At 41.6% G+C, this 24,604-nt stretch overlaps 2 protein-coding genes across 9 annotated transcripts in view; both read right to left on the reverse strand.

Annotated features, from left to right (window-relative positions):
• Positions 1 to 24,604, reverse strand: part of LOC122789416 — a 1,105,687-nt gene that overhangs the window by 943,062 nt on the left and 138,021 nt on the right. The gene's annotated exons all lie outside the window — the stretch shown is intronic.
• NONO (non-POU domain containing octamer binding) overlaps positions 1 to 24,604 on the reverse strand; it is a 677,532-nt gene that overhangs the window by 631,022 nt on the left and 21,906 nt on the right. For all 7 annotated transcript variants that reach the window (XM_044056848.1, XM_044056846.1, XM_044056852.1 and 4 more), the window contains exons 2-3: positions 13,447 to 13,691; positions 10,735 to 10,922 (exon numbers count right to left, since the gene is read on the reverse strand). In XM_044056848.1, coding sequence (XP_043912783.1) covers positions 10,735 to 10,922; positions 13,447 to 13,684 — 426 coding nt within the window. In that variant the 5' untranslated portion in view covers positions 13,685 to 13,691. The remainder of the gene's footprint in view (positions 1 to 10,734; positions 10,923 to 13,446; positions 13,692 to 24,604) is intronic.

A 24,604-nucleotide genomic window follows, 5' to 3' on the forward strand; every position in this document is an offset into this window, starting at 1 on the left:
AGGATATTGGAAGACTGGCAAGTTAACAGTTCGGCTGAGGATAGTCTGAGGTCACATTAGAAAAACTTGAGGACTCTGGAGAAACTGATAGGTTTGCTTACAGTACAAGCCATGTAGCACAGGTACACAAACTAGAAATCAAACCTTTCAAAGCCTTGACCGAGGAAGAATCAGAGGCTCAAAGGATAGTCTAGCGAAAGTCTAGGAGTCTAAAAATGCAAGGTCCCATGCTGGGGTCTGAAGTGCCCCAAAACAAAATAAAGTGCCTTTGGAATTCATTGGAAGTTGAAAAATAGCAGACAATCGAAGAGAGTCAGTGGCTGTAGCAAACTGGCCAAGCACTGCAAGGCTGAACGGAGTAAGGGTTCAATCCTGGACCTCAGATTTTTCCCAATTTGGTCTTTACATGGTTTTCTAGTGGGCTGGGAGAGAGGTAGTCAGAATCAGAACTACCTTAGAAGGGAATGCTGGATTACTGGTCCTCACTGGAAGCAGATAAGCCATGCAAGTTAGGTTTAAGGTGGCGATATCCAAATAATGCTGGTCCAATAGGCAAGATAGGACCAGCTGCAGATCCACTGGCCCTGGATTGTCAGATATGGTAAATGCGGGGCAAAACACCCAGGGAAGCTTATAAGGGCAAAATAGCTACTGCACTGTCGAAACAGGAGATTCAGACAGATGAAGTTGACCAACAGGTGAATTTTTTTCCATTCAACGGCAGAGGAATTAGTTGAGGGACGAGGATACAATGACAACTTGCTAGAAAATTGGTCCCACCTAGAAATTGCACTGCTATACAAAAACACTGAAGATACTGTCTCATAAGGGGTAAAAATCAGATGCATCCTTGCTTATATACACCATAGTAATTATGTACTTTCTATATGGATGGAAGTCACACCATCTTAAGATCATGGTCTTCGCCAGAACAGATATGAAGACAAAACTCATGACCACATTCCTTGGGCTGTGGTTTCATAATGCCCCCCCCCCCCCCCCACAAGAAAGTATTCATGGCTACTGTGCTTAAAGACGAGACAACATACTTGATTTAAAACAGGAGAGACTTGCACCATTAAGTTTCTGTAAACTGAACAGTCTTGTACAAAGTGAAGGGCGAGTAGAATGGAACAAAATCTACTGCAGGACTTTCTCAGTACCAGAAATGAAGTGCTAACAGAGGCTGCTATAGTACCAAGCAGTACAGAAATTGAAGGAGTTATTTGACAAGACTCAGATCTCAGATCAGCCATTGTTACTCTTGCAGTGTCCAGGTGGCAGACTAAGATGTCAGGGAACTGGAAAAAAAAAAAAAAAAAGGCTTCCATACGGATCTGCCCAAGGGCTGACCACCTGTCAGCAACTTGGAGATAGTCAGATTCAGGAACACCCAGAACCCTTGCACACCAAGGTGCAGTGCAACCACCAACATGCATTTGTATAAACACCTGGGGGGGCACCTACGGTGATGCTCAAGGGCACAGTTCAGGAAGTACAGCTGTGTAGACAATTTGCCAAAATTTTAGAAGCTGTGTAGATAAAATGCTGCAGTAATATTCTTGGGACTTCCGCCATGATGAACTTGCACACATCATGAATAATGGTCTTACTCCACAGCTGGACAAAACGAAGTAAGAGGTGCATCAGCCAATAACAGTCCTTGTCCACAAAACTGGAGGTAGATGCCTGCAGGAAGAGTATCAACCTGCCCAAATGCCCTACAGTGACAGAATATCCCCTCCTAAAAATGGATTTGGAGGAGTGAGAAGGTGGGCAAGGAACTCAACCCTAGGTGGACCGAAAGAGAAGGATGTCCTCTAAAGTTTGCCAAATTATCTACACAATTATACCATGTTAGTCAACGCTGTAGCACTTACTCTTGGAAAAATTTCCAAAGCAGACTATTTAGGGTGGATAGGTTGAGCACTGGTGTGGACACGGGAAGCTCTGAAATACAGCAGAGGCAAACTCTGCTCTTGCTGTGGAAAGGTTTCCTAAATGGTAGTGCTTGAACAGGAGACTACGTGGCAGCCTCAATCAGGCTGTGTAAACATTCCTGTCAAACAGGCTGTTGTAGCAGCTTTAGCTCTGATAAATGTGTTCCAACTGTCAGGGACCCATTTTCTATAAACAGCAGAAGTCTACAATTCACTTAAATGGGTCTGCTTTCTTAGTGGTTTCCAGTGCTTACTCTCCACAAGTGCCAACAGTTAAGTCTGGAGCATGTTAAATGTTACACAAAACTGAGAGCTGAACAGCCTGATTCAAGGACATCAGACACTACCTTAGACATGAAAAACTGGTTAAGTTCAGATGGTTAACTGTCCCAATTATATACCATGAGATTCATTTTACTTCAAAGCCTACAGTACTGAAATTTGCCTAGCTGAGGTGAGAGCAAGGAGAGCAGTCTCCACACGTCACAGGAGCAGAAGCAATTGTTTCAAAATGCCAGTGACATCAGCTTATAAAGTAAATACTTTACTCACAAAAAGTGGACAAGATCCCATCTGGGCAGCCAGAGATGAACTTCATTTGCAGATGAGCATAGGGAACTAGTAAAGCATGCTGACACTGCTGAAGTGTGCACTTACCAGGATAACTCTTGCTTACCATTTTCTTGGCATCAGGCTGACATTTTCCACTTGGCAGTTTTAACTTCCTTTGTTCAGAGCATCTAACCAGTTCCCCCAACTTGATATGCAAGAGACTGTGGCAACTTATCCTCTGTGCTGGTTAACTGGCATGTGGCCAACCAGAGCAAAGAATGGGTAACCACCTGCTGATGTACCATATCTGTTTCATATGTAGGATTCATGGACATAGCAGAAATATGGCCATTTAAGAAAAGCAATTTTAGAAGAGGTCCTTCTCTGCTACAATATTAACACATGGGATACAGCCCACAAGGCAACCAGACATCCAGCGTATCACAGCCTTTAGGTTGTTGTAAGGTGCACCATACATCACTAGTATGCTCCTTGCATAGCAGAGGACATAAAAAGGGACATCCAGATGTACCCTCCTCAGAAACAAGAGCCCCAGCAAGAACAGCAGTCCAAGTAAGATCTGAGCAATAAACCCAGAAGAAAAAGGTACCAGGGGACGGAGTGAATATTGCAGCAGTAAAAAGGACACCTGTTATGGTAAAATTTTATACAACTGTACTATGTCCTTCCATTCACTGACACCTGCAAGGCCTCCAAAGATGTGCAACCGGCTGAAAACCATACCAGTCTCTGAACTAGACAGTGGGTTCAGTCAAACTGGGTGAACCTCTGGGCCTTAATCAGGCTTGGGTTTCTTTGGCTCCTTTATCTGTCACTTAACAGTCTTCGCCTTCCTCTTCATTAGCAGTTGCACTTCAGGCCTAGAAGTACCTTCAATTACATCCAGAGCAAAGCTTTTTAAAGAGACAGATTCTTTAGAAAAATTGAGGGAGGGAAGGCAACTTGAGCGTTTTTAGGGACAAAAAAACTTGACCAATACTTTAAGATGTATGGTCATGAGCAACCAAGCAAACACTGCTTTGTGGCAGTCCTAATGGGGAATTTAGATTCCACAACTGCATTTTTCACTTCTGGATGACACTAACCAGAAACACAAAGCAACCAAAAGCAAGGAAAAATACCCCAATGGGGCACTTATCTGAACCAAAGTACACCAGCACATCACGACTGGCAATCAGACCAACAATCAAAAGAATGGCAACTGGCAGCAATGAAGTTCTGAGAAGGGTACATCCAGATTTCTCTTACTGAGCAGTGCACTAGTAATGTACAGCATATCCTATGGCAACCTAAAGGCTTTAGTATACTGGCCAGGCACCTGGTTGCCTTGTTGGCTATATCCCATGTGTTAATGCTGCAGCAGGGAACAAAGAAATCATGGATTTTGCAAGATGTCATTTCCCCACCAATGCAGCTCTAAGCAGAGGAGTAGATTTTTCAGGGAGTGATGGAGACAAGTTTTGAAACTGGTCCTCATGTGAATTCAAGAAGCCATGTAACCTAGGACCCTCAAAACTACCTCAATGTATTAGTCCCCAAGGTGTTGAAACAGATCATTTGGATTCTGTCCACCAAAAAAGGCCTTCCTCCCTATGAAAACACCCTCCATCCCCCCAGAAGGTAGCCCTGGTACTGGGGAACAGCTACATTTGGAAATTTAATGTTAGATCCACCTTCTGGAGTAATCCATGGCGATCTGCATAGCTGGCAAGTTCTGCTACAAACTGGGCTTGGATGAGACTACTGTCCATGTAAAGATAAAATTACCACAGTTATGTAGAAGGCAAACACCGGTGCCCAACATCTGGTGAAAGAGTTGAGGCATAGACCTGGTAACAGATCCCCTACCCAGAAACCTGTGTTCCTGTACTTACATGAAGGTAAGCAGACTACAGATCCTGTTACTGTATTCCCGCAGAAGAATGGGTGGTAGCACACTTTGGAAATACTAAAATTCAAAATGCTCACCATTCAGAAAGGCTAGGTTTTGTAAAGTAGTTTAAATTTATGCCTCCACTTCTGGGTCTAGAAGAGGTGCAGCCTTTTCCTACATCTTCCCTGTATACTGTAGGAATTGACCCTTTAAGTAAGGGGTCCTGCTATACAGTAGTATTTCTTGCTGCTTTGTTGGTCAGAGGATACTTGAAAGGGGATGTCCTCAAACTGCAGGTTGTACCAAAATTCACATACAAAAGTTCACACAAAAACAAAGCTGCGTATATAATGTGCAAAGTCAGTTTTCCACTGGCTGCAAGAGCCTTCCTCTCTGGAAAAGGAGGGCTGGAGGTCAGTGGCCTCAGCTGCTCTGGGGAGGATTTCCCACTTCAGTAACCAAAATGGGAGGAATCTAGCACTAGTTCTTGAGGAAGGTAAAGGTTAGCTGGGGTGATTTCTAGGGAGAATGGAAAAACAATTTACAGACTTGGACCCCCCCACCCAAGGTGATTCAAAAACTGAAGGGGAAACAAAAGATTGCCCATTTTAAGGGCCAATGTCTGCTTTTACAGATATGAAACAGGCAGAGTCCTCAGCCAGTCGCATATGTGCGACTGCCCCCATGGTAGCGGCCTTGCATCATAGCCACACTTGCTAGTCACTTGGAAGCCATGGAGGCTCTTCCTCTGTATCCCCCATGGTCTTGGACTTTGTATTGAGCACATGGAACAGTCAGTTAAAAGTTCAGAGTGGCCAAGGTGCAAGTCTTCAAACATCTGTCAAACATTCTGCTCTGTTATTGGGCAAGGGGTTTTTTTGGTTAAGATCACATGCTCCCTTGCAGAATTCTGAAGGCACTACTAAAATCTACCAATTGGGATTCTGAGAGGTGCATAAGGGAGTTTGGTTGCAACACTGCACGGACTCTAGACTCACCAATGGTCCTCCAAGAGGGAGGAAGAGGAGCTTCCTGAACTTAGTCAGAACCTTGGAAAATATTTGACTACAAGGTGAAGGCAGCCATCTTATAAAGGGTACCGCCAAAGGATAAAAACTCAGGTGGAGAGGTGAATGCTAACAGGTCTTCAGAATCAAAATCTGAATACTGCAGAGAAAAGTGATGTACATGAGCCAACTAAACTTGCGTTCCAAGACTCAGCAGCACTTGAACTGCCCAGGGTTGCCAATAAGGCACACCAAAGCTGGCCCCAGCAGCTGAAAAATCTGACGCCACTGCCTGTAAGGACCCTTCTGATGCATTACAATACACCAGCTTCACTTGTCTGCTAGTATGTTGGATCTGCCTTGGATCTTGCTATCTGAATTTGGTGGACCCTATGGACTTCTGCCTTTCCTTACAACCAAATTAAAATTATAATGGAGCAAGGAGTCTCATCTGAGCCATGTTCTTGATGTAGTCCCAGTTAGTTAAGGAAAGATGAACAGCCTAGCTCATGCTACAGTGATATCACCAACTCCTTTCAACTTAACCTTTGCTGGACTATTTCCTTTAGCTTTCTCTGGACCTTGGCTTTCTCTGGCCAAGGTCCTCACAAGCCAAAACACCAGTAGAGTTGAAGGGGAAGGCCCCCCCCCCCCCCCAAGAGGCACGTGACCAAAAAAATATCCCTACAACTTTGTAATCCTATTTTTTTGTTTTAAATAACTCAAAGTGACAGGACTGGAAGACACAAAGCTGTGAAAAGCTTGCTAAGAAAAGTACCCAGAAAGCTTGCTTAATTCACTTGACAATTCAAAAAATCACACCAAAATAGCAACAGTGGCAACAGGGATGTGAAGATACCAGATGAGTGATGCATTATGGGAGGAGTTTGGGCTGAGCCAAATCTCAACCCTCAGATCCAACAACCCACAGGTTGAGGCACAAAAACACACATCGCAACTTCAATTCCCAGGTACACATGTACACACAAATGGGCAGACCACCAAATATTGGGAGGGGCAGAATTCACCTGACAAGAGATCAAACAAGATGAAAAGCGAAGGTAGTGATTCAGACCCTGCAATAGGAATGGATTTAAACGCTAGACTCAGTGGTCCCCACCCAAAGTTGTCATTTTTGAAGTGACAGTTTTGTCAGAGATAAATCACAGAACACTTAAAGCAGCATGGTATACAAACGTTAGTGTTCATTAAAAACAATGAATGAAATCCTAACAGTGTGCGACTAAATTCAGCACAAATTTTCTACATACTCTGATGTCAGATACTGCACATGGGGCGAGGCAAAGCCTACACAAATTACAAGATGGGAGTGTCCATCACCAGGCAAGTTTTCCCACATGGAACTGTGGAAGCCCTGAATGCAACTAAAGACCATACAACCACACAAGAGGCAAAGGGATTTAAATTTAGGAGCTGCCACTTAACTGCTGCTGTCCATGGAGCCATTAAACTTGGGGTTAAGCAGGCTGCCCCTTCAGCAAATTCAACTTTGGAAGCTTCTCCCAATCTGATGTTACTAGAGAGTATTAGGTCAAACTAGTAAAACTAGTTTGAATTGGATTTAAAATTTCAGGTCTTTCAAATCTCAAAGTAAGAGTATTTTCTTCCAACCTACTTTTAAAAAAAATGAAAATCTGAGCAAGACTACCAATTGCTGGTAGTTTATGATTTATCAGCTTGATATTAGTGCTTCTATTTTGAACTTGGTGAGAGGAGCACAGAACATTTTCTAGCCTTTCTTGGAGAACACCAATCACTGAAAAGCCTGACAGTCCTCCATCACTAAACCTAAGCTGGTTTCTAAGCAAACCACTGGGCAGTGTGCAGTGAACTTTAATGGTTTTGATCTTGAACTGCCATGAAATTTGGTAGTTGTATTTAATCAGGAAAAGAAAAGCCTACAAACCCAATGCAAAATACAGGCGGCTACTGGGATAAGACTGCCAAGAGTGTCACCTGCTTCTCAAAGCATCATTGGGATTACTGCTACTGTCCCACTTCTGAAAAGAGCAAAGGGACATACTCCCAGCAGAGTGCAGCTGTGGTGAAACCAGCAGTGGCCAATAACATTCCCAAATTGCGTCTTACCATAAGTGCTGCTAGACTAAGTCACTATCCAACCTAATGTCAAAGGTTTACCCCAAATACCTTTGAAGTCTATAGAGTATTAGCATTATACCTCAGTCTGCTCAGCCTGTGACCTACATCTGCATCTACATCTGCAGTCAGCATCAGGCATTTCAAGGGGGATAAATAAGGCAACTGCTACACTGTTCACTTCCACCAACTATAAATGGCACCAGCCCATTACTTGTAAGCACATCTCCATACCAATCCCTTAACTAGTGTCGAAGCTGCAAACTGCTAGTCTTTCATTATCTCATCCTTCAGCACAAAGCAAAATCTGCTCCTCCACTTACACATACAGAAACTCCACACAGATCAAAGTTAGAGCGGGAGTAAAAGCATAAAACCTACTATGCTTCCATACATTATTAGTCATAGGTCAATAGCTAGGCTATTGACACCCACCAGACTAAAAATAGAGCCACTTATCCAGTGCCAGTATCCATGACACAGGCACCAACTCCTCTTTAACCAGCTAAGGTGACTGACTCATCAGCTGCCCACATGGAAGAGAATCTGACTTGGCCCAAGAATATGGAGACATACTGGAATTTTCTATACACATTAGAAGCAGGAGAGAACAGTCCAATAGTATGTTGCCTTCACACAAAATGATGCCTCAATACTAGGTCAATGGTCTAGTCTCCCTCATTCCAAGGGGATCAAGTTATGCAACATACGAGTAAATGGTAGTCAAGACTTACTGTTCCCCTGGGGCAAGGCTTACACCTCTTTCCTATAACTTGCACACTGATTCATCTGCTCCCTACTGCTCAGAAAGAGTTAATCCCCTTCCTGCAGTCAGTCAAATCCACTTGCTTCAAAAAAGCTTCTCAAAAATATTTTAAAGACACTTTCAGATACTGCAAATCTTATGAAGGATTGGGTACAAAAAAAATCTACTACATGAAAGCAGTCCAGTAGATACTGAGCTCTACAAAGTAGAAACTATAGCTATAGAACCAAATGCAGTTTGCGGTAAAACTGCAGTTTACTCGCATTGTCATTCTGTTCCAATACCAAATTGGTGTGTAGACCATCCCCAGCAAAGCACCATGCTCTAGTTTTAGATCAATAGAGATCTCATTTTTCATAACAAAAACTTAAAACTCAAGCTCTGTACACCACATGAACCATTCATTTTACTATGCATGCTTAGCAACTCAGCTTGTAGTTTCCATCTTACTACCTTAAGTATGCTTCTATATCAGAAGCTCTAGTTAAAATGTCCACATATATACATATATATTTTTTTCAAATATATAGGGAAGTCTCCTGCAAAGGAGACAGGATACACAGGAACTCTGCTTTCCTGACAAATATACTCCGGTACAAAGCAATGAGTTAACATTTTCCTGCCCACTGTCTTTAGGCAGACAAGTCTCTACTGGTCATTCCAACAAAGCAAACCGTAAACCTACACTTGCATCACAGCGAGACTATGTGATGCAAGCAGTTTAAACAGAAAGATGCCTGAACTTTGAGGCCCCTTTGTAACTGCATTTCAGTGTAATTGACAATGTTTCACTACGAAGACTGCACTCTACCAGGGATTAGCACCACCCATCATGCCTTCAACCCCCCTGAACTACAGGAAGATTGTTTACCCACCCAAAAACTCATGTCAAAATTACCCACAACATAAGGAGATCCAAATAACCTTAAAATAAACTGCTACTTCATTGCTTAGATACAAATACTCAACATCCCCTAAAGATCATGGAACTTACTTTAGCACTATTGAAGTTTTAACTATCAAAACAAAACATCTTGCTATGGGCCATTACCAACGTGTTAACTGTATCAACTTTGAAAAACTGATACTTTCATGGTTTCAACTTTAAATACCAATGTTCTGGAGCAAACCACCCACTACAGGCTCAAATATCCTTGATGTGGTCCACACCAACATAGCCCACAATTTAAATCTCCACACTTATTCCCAGATAAGACAGACCAGTCGTTACAGTCTGTCAGGCATAATAGCATCAGCCTACCACCACGAGACAATCTTTCGAGAGAATCTTTCAAGACTTCAAACTGAGAAGTTTGTGTAGGTCTTCTACATAGCACACAACTGCACATGGCTCCAAGAGGGATACAATTTTCAATTCCAATCTTAACCAGCACAAAGACACAGAAGAGACTACCAGTCTATCCTAAATGTTAATGGCAGATCAAGAAACTTCCACAAGACCACATTAATTCATGCTAGCAAGGAATTGCTAAGAGCACACTCAAAAGTGCAAAGCAAGATACAAAAAGTTAAGGTCACAGCCAATATTAGACCATGTCAAAAGTTGGACAGTGATATTAAACCAAAAGCTTTGAACAATGCTCCAGGCTTTTTTTTAGTAAAAGAAACTCAATGTAACCTCCCCCCAAAACGTAAAACAGGACTGCAAACTGGTTACCCAGATTTGATGTTACTAGTACCCTCCTCTCTGAACTTAAATTCTAATTATGGACTACCACAGGATCAGTCTCTGGCAATTTTGCATACATCCAAGTCAATATCCTTGAAATGTGGCCGACCTGAGAGGATAACTGCCTAGTTTGCAGTTGTCACCAAACAAAGTTCACACAATCTTAGAACATGTACTTCTGGTAATGTTAAAAGCATGTTCATAAAGAGACCACTCATTTTGATGAAGTTTCCACACTACTTGGGAAATCCTTTAATTTCCAAGGGAATATCTTAAAGATCCACTATACTCTTACCAGACAATAAAATACAATGCTCCCCTTTGGACATGACCAATCATACTGCTAAAGTGGAAATGCCCAAAATATTTTAAATTTAAACACCTTAAATTTTAACTTCCATTAGATTTCCACTTAGACATTAATGACTTAAAAGATGTGAACGGTAAAAGAACCAATCATATGACCCATTTCTTCGTAAAATGAGGACTCTAAAAAAACACCCACACTGGGAACCAAATTTAATTTTGAAACTTATAGGACACCTACTCCACACTCCAGTGATTCAGACTTCTCCATTGCTCCTTTTATTACTGAATTTGATCTTCAATAACCAAAATCACCAACATGATGGAAGCACAATGCACATGTACTAGATAAACCCACTTTTCCCTTTACCTTAACTTCTACTCCCATTTCAAACAAAATATATTCCAACTTGAAAAATGAGTGAAAGCCAGCCAGCACTACAGTGCCATGTACCACTTACCAATCTAATGAAACCAAAGCCTCTATCTTTGTTTATGAAGATCTCTCCAGGTTCACCGTACTTTTCAAACATTTTCTTCAGCTCCTCTTCTGTGATATCAGGTGGCAGGTTGCCAACAAACAGGCGGCTTCTCTGAGTGTAGGTCTTCTCGCCAGGTTTACGAAAGTTACTCAAGTCAAGGACAACTCCTGGTGAGAAGTGACAAGTTTGCATTGTTAAGCTATTGAGCGATGGCTTAAACATGTTAAAAACCCAGTAAGTTGACATACCAGAGTAAAGCCCATTCTAAATAAGAATGCAACAAAAATCACCAGTTAATCCATTTCTACAAAACATACATCTATTGGAGAGGGTCTGCAATGCTTTTAAACCTTTCAAATGTTGTTTGCCTTCAAAGGTGTACATCATGGACTTTAAGTATCCAAGTTTAAGTAGACTCAGTGCAGCAACTCTTACACCAAAATAGTATCAGCAATCCATCCACCTAGCGTGCAATTAGAGCCCAAATCCTTATGCAAAGGCAAGTGAGTCACCCGTTGCACAAGTGACACTGCTAAGGTTATCCCTTTTCTTACCTTCATAAGAAAACTTAGTTCTGAAGGTTTTGGCTGCCTTGAGAGGAATCATTCTAAAACTACAGAAAACTCAATTCTACCTGCTTAAATGACTAAACAGAGAAAACAGAAAATGCTACAGTTAAATCAAAGTCCCCCCTCAAATTCTGACAAGGTAGGTAATGCAAGTTATGAAGTTCAGCTTTAATACCCTTATCAATACTGTTTAAAATTAGGCCCATTCGTGAGAGACTGAACATGAAGCAAAATTACACCCAATACTCACTCCACTACAGAATTTAAAACAGAAGAGGTTTGAAGTCTTAAACCAGGCTCAGCAGTGTGACAATTTATAAATGATCCCCCACGGCCTATTGACAATGCTCTGCCTGAGCCTTGTGTGTTATCCTTTGGGACTTCAAGACTGGCCATTATTCAGATGTAAAGTCTTGCTGATGTTGGCCAGAATCCATGTACACTGCCAACTCTGAAGTTCATCTATACCAGAGTTGGCGTCTCCAGTTATGGCTCAGAATAAGCAGTTCCTAAAGAACAATTTTTCCATGATTTGGATTCAAGATGGTTTCTATACACTTCACCGATAACCAAGCTGTATTTAATGAAAAGCAACTATAATGAAGGGAAAATACATAGATTTCATATTTCCAGCTGCATTCCACTTTGCCAAACTGCTTTAAACACTAAATTCCAAGAACAGTTCATGGTTTTGATCCACGTTATGCAACCCCCTCCTCAGCCAAACATCCTTAAACACTGCCCCACATTAGAGCTTTGCATTTAAAGTTGATTAGTTGACTCAGACTGGGTTTTATGTTGAAGCCACTTGCATCAGAACTTAAACTTATCTTGGCTATTATGGTTTTACTGCAGCCAGTCTCTGGGATTGTTGATACAGTTTCAAGACAGACCCCACCCAAGTCCAAATTGTTTCTTTTTGTCCCAAAGGTACAGAATCAATTTTCAGCATTGAAAAGAAAAAGTTAACACTTCCTGGTCATTCATGACCATTAGTAAGGGACCAAGCCTGTTCAGATTTAGTCAAATCACCAAATTCAGGCAGGCAACTCAGTAACTTAAAGCTAAACTGATTTAGCTATGTTGCTGTTTAGGTTCCATTTTTTTTTTAATAGGAAAGAAAATGTTTACATTTTAGTAGTGCACATCTTTCTCTAGTTTAGACAAGAAATTTAAACAAGATTTATGAACAGTGTGAAAATTCGATGCTTCTCGAATTATATCCAAAAAATCTAATGGAAGTGTTCAAAAGATGCTTAAAAAAAAAGACAATAAAAATACCAGCATTTTCAGACTGCCTATTGCAGAGAAAAGAAAATTAGGAATATTCCCACTTAATGCATGCTCACAGCATAAATAGCTCTTCCTATATTCCTGCAAGTTTTTATAGTTCCTGGACACTTAGTGGGTAGAGAGTATTTGGCTACTTGACTTGTAGGTGAAGCCATGTTGGAAAAAAATAGTTGCCAGTGTAACACTTGCAAAACAATCTGAGCTTTGGTTTAAAAAATTTGCACAAAAGCTGAAGGCAGAAATTTTAGAAAGGGTACACAATTGAGAAACCCCAAATTTCATCTGTTCAACCCCAACCACAACATAATTGCCAATTTTGTCAGCATAAGCACACAGAAATGCAAGGGTGCAGCTTTCACTACCTCAAAAACAAGGGTGCAGTTGAATCTCAGGGCTAACCAATCTCTTCAAGTCTCTCTAAACATTCCTTTATTGTAAGGTACATTTACTAGTTATAACCCTTCAAAATGGAGAGCTCAATGTACCAAGGTGTAAAACCACCCTAAATAGCATAAGCTATTTTAGTTTATACCATTTTCATCTATACTTTTCCAACTTGAGCGATTAGTAATTAAAGCCTCAAGGTGCAAGACCTTTGGTTTAAGTTACCATCCCCCCAAGTAGCATCTAGGATTTGCCCTGTAGTCATGTCTACACGTGAGCTACTAAACTTAATTGCTCAATGCCACTAATACACCACACCAGCTTTCTGTACACAGTTTAACGCTATGTGAAAGTCTCAGAACAAATCTTAGGTCACTTAAATGAAATACCATGCAAGACCCCATAACTTACCAAAAAGATCCCATTTCATTCATATAGCAGTTACCTGACGGCAGTGCACGCTGCTCTTCCTCCCCATTTGCTGGAGAGGATAGTGAGGGCTCCTCCATCATCATCATCTCATGCTGCTGGTGGTACTGCTGCTGCTGCTGTTGATAATATGGCTGCCTCCTACCACCATAGTTCTGTTGATCCATACGATCCATGCGGTCCATACGATCACCTCGATCCATGCGGTCCATTCCCATACGATCCATACGGGAACTCCTGTTTCCCTGCATCATTTTCTGCCTGTAGAAACCCAAGGTAAGTCAGTCTGATATGGATGCCTCTGCTTAGCAAATATCCCAACACATATACTCATTAGCCAGCATTAACAAAATGACCTTACAGCAGCCAGTATTTGTTCTGTAAAAGGGGAAAAAGCATAAACATTAGCATGGCTAGATAAAATTAAACTTTTACAGAAAATATACTTCACCACGTTCCATGGTAGAAGAATGTACATCTGCTCATGCTGAAGTGCAATGGGTCAACTGGCACAAGTCAGAGCAGTGCATACAACTACACTAAAAATGAACCCTTCCGTTGAAACTTGCATATTATAGAAAGTTTGGATGGTAGCCAATGTACAACCACCCTTGTAAATTCAAAAACTGAGGCTTGCAAAATGGGTGAATGACCATCAATTCCACCAAAAAGGTGAGGTCTCTTATTTGGGTTGCATTTTACCACCACCAGATGCAACTCTGCAAAGCACACCCCCCAAACAAGCATGTTGCTACTTGACTAATCTTACTTCCAGCCATCTTGTGGGTGGGACATCTGATGCTGTATTTCAGAAGTCAGTTTGTTCCTGACCACTAAAGACTGCCTGCACATTTGTATTGGACACGGTCTCCCAATATGCTGCTTAGGCTGCTAAATGGTGGTTCTATCACATTCAACTTTTTGGACTTGAGCCTAGTCCTTGCTATAGCTTGCAAATGGGCAAAGTACAAATAGTAGGGATTCTACTAAAACACTTGCAGCTAAACTCAAGCAGTGAATAAATGTAACCAGGTTACTCGTAAACTGGTACATAAATGCAAAAAAGTTGTCAATACATGGTTTTGAAACTTGAGCTCCCCCAGTCAAAATAAGATGCAATGTTAAGCTAACAAAACTCCTACTTCCTGTAATGACGGATCTGAATCTGCAGGCCAGACTAACATCTAAAGTTAATGGGTTACATAAATACAAATCAAGGAGTAAAATGAAATAAGCATCTGTAAGCCAAGCTTTCCATATCCCTCCAAATAAAAAAAAAAAAAAAAAAAAAACAGGAACTTCCATCTTGGTACAAGATGTGGACTACCACCACCACCCTCCACACCCTCTACCTGGAAGGTGGGCTGGAAAACAATATGGAGAATCTTTCTAGATGTGATTAACCTAATCTGAAGACATTCACGCAACACATGCCTCTGAGAAGGCTGGGGAAAAAAAATACTAGCAAATTGATAGCCTAGTTCAACTTGTCACTGCAGTTTGTCTAGACAAAGTTTCACCCTCAAGACACTTAATTTATTGACAAACAGAAGGGGGTGGTTGACTGTGCCCGTAACAATTCTCCTGGCTGAATTAGTAGTCCCAACTGAGGAATCAAAATTAGCTTAAATTACAATCTGCATATGCACTCATCTGTACAACAGCAAGTGAACAGCACATTAGCATCTATAGGATAGATAGAACAGAGCTACTCACAGAAAGGACTAGAACTCTAAACTCTCCTAGCCAAAAACATGGACCCAAAGTACACTACAAAATAATCTGCAAGCACAAGAGACTGCAACAATAAGCCCTACATTTTCATCAGAAATGTGACAGTTACTGCGACAGATGGTGGGCAGCATCTAATACTAGACAGCTACAAGAAGAAAACTACCATTTTATTTTACTTTCATCTAACTTCAAAAAGAGGCGAACAAATCTCTGCAGAGGTGGCAGGATTCAGAATAAAAAAAAACAGACATGCAGATTGACTTTTCTACTACCACGTACAGACAGTACTACAATTTTCAAAACTATAGCAGAACTGTACACAAATTTAATGGGAAATAACATGCCTTATGCAAATCTAGTACAGCTAGTTTAGGCAGAGAAATATCTACATAGAATATGGACATTTGTTTGAACTGAGGGCGAGAAGACCTGCATGTTACAGAAGTTACAAAAATATTACAGCTTACATGTGGCACTGTGTAACAGCAGCCAACAGGGCTCTTCAGTTTCTACTCAAGACAACAGGAGCATAAGATGTTGCTATCATTTTTGGTGGGGGAAGGCAATTCATAGAAAGAGGGCAACACAAGGTAAACTCAGTTTTGTTGGGGCAATTTTTGTCAAAGTGGAACACAGATGTTAAAAAAAATCTAACTACTTCAAAGAATGTGTACCTGTTTAGAAGGAACACATTCTACTGTAACATGTGCCTTTTGTACTGAAGTACTTTTAAACGGTATGAACGAACATATTGCATAATATGCAGCTAGTAAACCCAACTTGAGTTTCTAGTCTGGCACATGCATGTCACCTGGGTATCACCCAACAATGGGTGAAAAGTGTCTAAATGAGATCTTTTTGTACTAGAAGACAGAAGTGTCTGAGCAGCTCAACAGGTAGCTCACATTTCCTTTGTTTCTCAAAGGTGGCTGCGGATACACTACACACTCTGAAAAGCTTTGCTTACAAGTAATGCAAAAATGGGATGCTTGAAATAATGTTAAGGGTACAACGGATCAAAGGAAAACTAAAATGTTTTCACCGTTTCCTGACCTGTAACACCTCAGACAATCCAAATGCTTTATTTTTAGCCAGTTTTCCACAACATGGCTACCGACAGGGCTTTATCAACATGATCTTTTACTCCAAGCCTCTTTCCCATATTTTGTAGGACTCATTCCAGACACAACAGAATTCCAATGCCATGGACAATGGAGGATTTGGGAGTGTAACTACCTTCCGTAAAAGGGACTGCTTGTGTGTCTTTAAATCACCCTTATGTTTGGCTCAGACCCAGAGTGAAAAAAATTAGTTCTAGGGGTAGAGTATAAAAAAAAAAAAAGAGGAAGGAAGGAAACCTAGACAGGAGTTTCGTGAGGAGAGACTCAAAGCTCCAATAAAATAAAAAAAAGCAGACTACTGCATACTGGTTTAATTTAGACTTACTATTAGAGGCATCTTGCTATGGTATCATTCTTTGCAACAGAAAAACTAGAAGACGTGAAGAGCTGGAAGGTCTTCCAATTATAATGCCATCATGACCGGAAAAAGTATGACCAGGCAATGGTAAAAATGGGAGGACTTGCCAAGATAAATCCAGTGAGGGACCCAACCAAGTTGCCAGTCAAGTGACAGGGTGATTACTTATGCCCTCCTCTGACAGTAAGAGCTACAAGGACTCACTAAGAGAAGGAAATCAGTCTGGTGGACCCCTGCCATAAACAGCCTATACAATAGGAGGAAACTATTTCAGAAAAAAAGCAAATCCCCAAGAAAGAGCCACATCTCTGATGAGTATTAGTAAGAAACAAAGGTCCCTCAAAAATCACCCAAGGCCAACTTCGAAAGAAAAATAGCCAAGTATTTGAAATATGACCACAAAGCCTTCTTTAGCTATGTCAAGAATTTAAGTGGCAACTCACACAGATATGCTCCGAGCTAGTACAAAATAGCACAAAATATACTGAACCTGATATTGTCAACATCCTGGCAGATGGGGCCAGATCGTGCCCCAGGCTGCATCTTGCACGAACTACAGAACAAGCTAACCTCCCCACCTAAACACACTATCCATCCTCAGGCCTCTCCACAGGCTACCTGCCTGTAGAATGGCACACAGCAATGGTTATTCCACTCCACAAAGGAGGGGCCACAACTGACCCTGGTAACCATTACCCCACAAGTCTGACTGGCCTTGTCTGCAAGGCTATGGAGCACAATCATGGAACTCAAGAAAGACATTGGGAACCTCCCAACACTTAACCAGACCCAGTTCGGCTAAGGACAGATCATGCCTACTAAACCTGGTTGACTTCAAGACAAGTCACCAAGGCCATAGATTAGGGGAAGGTGGTTCACACATCCTACCTTGACCTCACTAAGGCTTTTGACACCACTCCCCCACTCAAGAATTCTAAAAAACACAACTCAGACTAAACAAACCCCTACGTCAAGAGATGGGTTGCCAACTGGCTTACAGACCAGAACTCACATGGTAAGAATAGCGGACTCCAGGTCCAACTAAACCAGTCGGAAGTGGTGTCCCACAAGGCTCAGTCCTGGAACCCCTACTGTTCGGCATATACTTCACAAGTACAGGCAAACCCAGGACTATGGCTAACCAAATTCACTGATGACTGCAAACTGGGAGCCATAAATTGACTCTCCAAAAGGGCCTTGCTGAGAGACACCTGGTGTCAAGTCATGGTCTCAAGCTAAATGAGAAAATGCACAGTCATCCTGTTTGGGAAACACACGCCCATGAATTACCACATAGGTGGCAGCCCCCTTAATTTAATACAGAAGTAAAGAGATCTGGGGACCCAGGTAGATTGTCAAAGGAGAGTTTACTATATTGCCAAAGTAGTTAGGAAATCATATGTAGCCCATCCAATTACTAAAGGGTTCGCATCTAGAAATAAAGAGGTTATACCACCCCTCTACTCGTCACTGATGATTACTGGCCTCAAACTTGCATCCTATACAGCCTGACTGGAAAAACTCTGGCTGTACTCTGTGGCATATCACTTACTCAGGAGGTGATCTCTGCCCAACTTAAAGCCATGTCCAACTCAGAATTGATGGACATGCTCCACTTAAAGAAATCCAAGTCACTGCGAGCCACTCGCTCTAGTGAGCTAAACCTCACCACAATAAAACAGAACATGCTGGAGGGACAGATTCCTGTCAGACTCCCCCATGCTTTGGAACAAAAGTCCTAACTACATTAGGCAGAGCCTGTCACCAACACTAGAGAAACCTTGACGAGTGGATGGGTGGATGGGTAACAGAAAATACACCTCAGGGATCACTTAATTGGCTCTTCTTGACAGACTCAATCAATGGGGCAGCAAAAGCTGGCACTGGCTAGGCTTATAAATTCCCTCCGGCAGATAGAGGCCTGTATGGATCTGTATAGTATAAACATTTTAAAACAGATGAGAATAGAAACAGCCTGGCTGGAAGAAATCCTAAAGTGCACAACAGTATGCCCAAGAAAGACCCATTAAAAGCTATGATCTGCAAATAAAGAACCATTTAAATACACAAAACAAGGCTTTGTCATTTGCCTCAGTTATGTCAGGACCACTCAAAACCAACTGCTCTGGAGGCAAGAGTTAATCATCCATACTTTCTGCAGACATGTCAGGAAATGACTAGAAAAAACAAGTTAAGTAGATAGCATTAAGAACCAAGTTTTCTGGCTTCCAAGAAGGTGCTAAATACGGATGCTTTACAATGAGTTTATCCTACGGTGACGTGTAGCATGGGATGGCAGAAACCAGATAAAACACCTTCCCACAATCCCCTGGCCAAACCCACCTGGCTTCAAAGGAGTAATACTACCTGCCAGACACTAAATACAGAACGTGAAATCTGTGAAACACCACTATCAAATCAAAAACAAAAGCTTGAAGATCATGGCACCAGCAACAGCCCAAATGGCAGCACTGCATTAAAATGTGGTAATTCTAACTGGAAAGCAACAGAAAGTGGCACATTCAGAAGCCACGTCTCATATGCCAAGCCTAAACATAACTGCATGTAACAAGTGAACCATTTCAGTACCAATACTTAATAGCAAGCACATGGGTTAACACCAAATCCAGTCCTGTGAAAGGCCAACCAAGACTGGTGTAAAATAAAATTTCATGAAGTTAATGCTGAACCACACTATTTTCGAGTTAGTCCAACAAAAGCTATTGCAGAAAATCATACAGAAGGGCAAACTAAAAGACTACAGAATAGCAGTCACACCAGCCCCAAGATCAGGTAAAGGACCAAGCAAGAGAAGTTTGAGCTACAGATACTGACAAAGATGTGGGCTTCTTTAAAAAAGTAAACCAAATGCCAAATTAAGCAGCGAAGAAACTGAAAGCTCCATCTGCACTACAAAAACCAAAATGCTAAATAAAATTACAGAACCCTTAAGAACCAACCAATAGCAGACTACCAATGAAATGGGGAAAAAATCATTTGCAGAGACAAGCTTACATATTACTGCCTTGACTAACCAGAGTGCAAGAACATCAGAATTTGACCGCTATAAAGACAACCCAATCCACCATTTTATCTGGTCCCCAACAACCAAATATTACTGTGCACGAATCCCAGACCATTTTTACTAGAGAGACATGCACGGGTATACTACATAATTACACAAGCATATTTTACATACACATACAGGTTTTACTGAAAAATGGCTGCAAAGCAAGCCATAAAAAAACACTAAACTTTTTTTGCAAGGGGCAAGCCCCCCCTTCCTCTTAATTATACATGCCAACAAAAGATTGTACTAAAGTGCGGGTAGGTACAAATTCCCTCAGCTCCTCCATTATGATCAGGTAAACTGTGTGTACTTTAAGCGTTTACTATTCAAAAAGTGGTAATCTGCTCCAGGTTCTTTACTTGGGAAAGAAATGCTTTTTTACATATTGCCTAAATTCTAAACAAGGCATCACCATAGGTGTTCATTCTACTTTTCGTGGAATGAAAGTATTTTATAGCAAGTTAAACGCAGATTACTCTAAGACTATTCTGGGTATTTTACAAGTTCAAGGATATGAACAGAGTATCTTTGCCAACAGCCAAGACACTGTATACTCTTCTCAAAGTGACTTGGAAGACCAAGTGTCTAGACCAGTGTGTATTAGAGTCCAAGTGTAATAAAAAAGAAAATCCCTATGCCTGCAATTGGAATTTAAGAATACATATCCACAAGAACACTATTTATCTTTTCTTCTCTTTATGCAGAATGAATATTTTAATCTTTCCTGCTTCACTACAAAACCCACTATAAAAAAAATGTTTCTTCACAGGATGGTTAGATCTTAAGGTAGCAACACCCCCCCCCCCGCCCCAAATAAAAAAAAAAAAAAACAAACACATTACATAAGTGAGGAAGCCAAGTAATTGAACCATCTAATAACTACATATCAGTGAAAGACATACATAAAATATTCCAAGACAATGTATAGGAAAGCAAAATAACTAAAGCCTAGCTTTCACCCAATTTATAACCTGTTAAGTATCCAGGCCACTACTTACAGTGCAACATCTACCTCAAATTTAGAGAAGGGCTACAAGATCTCAATGGTTTCCAGTTTAACAGTTATACATTTTCCCCTCAAAACCACACCCAAACATAATTACCAAGTCAATCCCAGCATGAAACAAGGTTAGCTGCAAAAATGTACATTGCAAATGTGACTAAAAGGTTGAGGCTTGCCTGCACGCGCCACTTCAGTTTTTCACACTAGCCTTTTGAGCACACAAAGGCATTTGTTATCTGGTAGAAGTGTATTGGCTGGTTTAATGTGCTAGTCATCTCAAGATGCACCGTGACACTATCCCATGTTCAGTCAGCACCCTTTTATCCAGATCACAATCTGGAAAGACTGGGCCCGTCAGTCTCATAACAGGACTATGGTGAACACTGCTGTTCTCAGCAGCTCAGTTTCAAGTAACAGCTCTACAGAAAGACTGCTTCCACACTTAATGTGGCATCTAAAAGCAGAAGCCAAAGATGTTGCTTGAAGCATATTGGCATTTGCCTCAAAAAGGAACCCAACTGCTGGACAAGGAGACAAGCAGCTGGCTCACCTGCCAAACAAGGATTGAATTGCTTTTGCCAGAATTGAACAGGAGCATAGCTGTATACTGCTATTAACAGACACCCTTCCATCAGTTTAGATCACATGCCTTTTTAAAAAAGTGCAACATTCAGTGAAATCTAAAAGGAAAAGCTACTATTCACCAGCTGAGCTAAAAGATTTTGCTGCTCATGAAGCTCCCACTTAAAGATAATGGTTTCAGGTAAGTTTAGAAATATTTTAAGTAACCTTCTTAAACCCACCCCCAAAATAACCATGAAACTAGGGGTGTGTTTTCACCTTCTGTTGACAGATATGGTCCCATCCAGTTTCTGCCATTTTCGTAACTATATGCCTCAATTTAAAGTCACTTTCAACCAATTGCTCTGCCAGTTTGATGTCTTAACAGGTTCGACACCCCCAGAACTTAAATCCCATCATCTACAGTTTAAAAAGACCTTCAAGTTGAACCACAAGGTTCCAAAAGTCAGGAAAAAAATCTGCATCAGGTACTGCTCAGTTGTCTTACTGATGTCAACCATGGGGAGGGGAGGAGTCTGTACTGGATCCACACCAATTACAGAAAAAAGTAGCAGTCAGGGCAAAGAATATTTGAATATTACCCCTCAAATATTATGAGCAGTAAGCTAGAACAGCTGTTCTTGCACACAGCACAGACTGCTACTGATCAGTCAGGCGCAAGCATTATTTGTGGTAGAACATCTCATATTACTTCCAACTAAAGGTGTACATCTTACCGTAGGCAAAAAATGGCTAGGTACAAATCCTTCCCACTCAATGCTCTCAGAAACAAGGGTCAAATGAAAAGTACTCATGTCACAAAGTATGCAAAATGCCCAACTCTCACCACTGTCAAAAGGATAGGAAAATTCTCCTCCAGTACGACTTAACAGGAGCTAAAATGGACACTGGGAAGAAAAGGTAGTTACTGTGGGCAAGCCCGACAACAGGAATTCATAACTGGAATGATGCAATTTTGAAGCATTAGAACGATACAGTGGAAGTGTTCCAAGTGCTCTACAACCAACCTAAAAAGCACCGTATAACTAACAACTTTTGGGTTGGTTCTCTGTACATTTTTTCACCTATGTGACTGACCCATCTAGCTTCCCTACTGGGCAGCTCAGAGTCCCTGTCTCAAAAGCAGTCATAGGTGTTTTGGCCCCCGTTTGTTACAGCTCTAACCCCTCCTCCAGACAGGGGGTATGCAAGCGATGTCACCACAGAACCACTGTACACATGACCAGGATTGCCTTCTCCCACCAAGATGGCAATGTCCATCCTCCCCATGTCAGCTCTGATGCACAGAACTGAAGATTTAAAGAAAAGGTTCTCCCCAAATTAATTCCAGGCTGCAGTTCCCCAATTTAAACAGCCTAAGAGACATTTCACAAAACATTCAAGTTTTTTTTTTTTTTTTTTTTTTTTTTTTTTATACTGTCAGAGGATTTACAACTGTACTTTTAAAAGGACGGTAAACCTTTAAGAAAGGTAGGTGTATTTGGCCAATTCTGTTACAAGTTTGGGAGTGAAACTCGGCAAAAAATGTAGAAAAATCCATGCCCAATACGGGACCACTCTGACCTGCAGTTGAGAACAGACATGAAGAACCAGTCATGGAAACGTCCAAGGATGCCAGTGCTGGAGCAAGCCTCTGTTCTAGTGTAGGGCAACACCCCAACCTTCAACACCTTCAAATAGTCATTAGATCCTCTACTACAGTTACTGTTGACTAATGTGCAACAACTGGATTCAGACAGCCATAAAAATAAAGCTATACAATATTCTCCTACAGTCACTGGTCACCCACTGTCCAACATCCCACCCGGACAACAGCACACCAGAGGAAATGCTTTCTGAAAAAAAAAAAAAAAATAAAAAAAAAAACACCACGAAAGAGGGTGACCGAAAAAACACCCAACTGCCCAGACCTAGTTATTACAGGGAAAAAAACAGTCAGGAATATTTTAAATTTAATAGTGCTACTAGCTACACACAATGTCCACAAGTTTTGGTGAAGACCTTCTTGCCTTTCAAGTTCCTTTTTAGTGGCTACAACAAACCCCAAAGCATCAACTGGAATTCCACCACTCCAGCAGGCAAAGCCCTTCGGCACAACATCTGCCAGACGTACCCAGGCTGGTTCCAAAAACCTTGAGAGTTTCCCTAAGAAGGGGAATCAGATAACCAATGAGATGCCCTCCCCTTCATCCAAGCCTGACTCCTATGGGGAAATCCACACCACCTCTTGCATGTACACTTAAGATGAACTTATCTGGTGAAGAGTAGGGAACTCTGGATGAGAATAGTTGAGGCCTGAATGGACCTGCTGTCCCAATAGTGGAGAAGACTCAGAACCCAGGGCGATCAATTGTGGAGGGGGGAGAAACTGGGGGCAAGAATGTCATTCCCTGGAGAGATCAACTTTTGAAAATAGCAAGAGCTGAAAGCCATGGGCGATCCCAAAAACCACTTTAGGACTCAAATTAGCAGACTAGGACAGTCCAGGGAAGGCAGACTGCCTCAAAAGCACAAGTTTAGGCCAAACTATCTAGCAGCCACTACCCCCCCCCCCCCCGAGAGAACAAAGCCACATCTCTCTGGCTCAAACTGTCAGGGCTGGCTCAGAAGATGTCAGAGGTGTATAGAATCAAATCGGATGCCTTCAAGCAGAAAGACAGGTCAGGAGTAAACTGTTGTCCAACACAGGAAAAAAGCCCATGGGTCCAGTGGAAGATTGAGTCAGGCAACTCCCAACTGAACTTGGGTTATGAGAAAACTGTCCACATCAGCTTCAGAAAGGCTCCTGGAAAACCTAAAGGATAACTAGGCAGATTAAGATCTAGTGCAACCTCGACAGTTATCAGCTTTGGTGCAACACTTGTATAAAAGCAGGAGATTTGGAATCATAGCAAGTTACTAGGCTACTCGGGACCTTAAGTGTAGCCAATAAATTAATCCATATTCCCACAAGTCAGTACCAGATGCCCCTCTCCAGTAGGGACACAGGTGGAATCCCAGGGGCATTATTTTTATTTTTATCATTTCCCATCCAGATTCCCCTTAAAAGGGGAGATAATGAAATACTCTGATGGAGTCTATTCCACACATCTAAGAAACATCTGTCCTGCCAGCAAGTCTATTTATGTTGCAGACCAAGCTGAGTGTGTGTGTGGGTCATGTGAGTGGAACTCATCAGGTGGGGGGTCAAATTGCCAAGTCTGCCAGACAGACAACCTCGGAGTCGTCCATATGGACAGGAGAGAGACCAAGCTTTTACCCTATTCATGTAGGATAGATATTTGAAGTCCTGGATTCACCTGGTCA

Source organism: Protopterus annectens, chromosome 14.part0 (assembly GCF_019279795.1).
Source record: "Protopterus annectens isolate FY-2018-M chromosome 14.part0, PAN1.0, whole genome shotgun sequence".
NCBI lineage: Eukaryota > Metazoa > Chordata > Ceratodontiformes > Protopteridae > Protopterus > Protopterus annectens.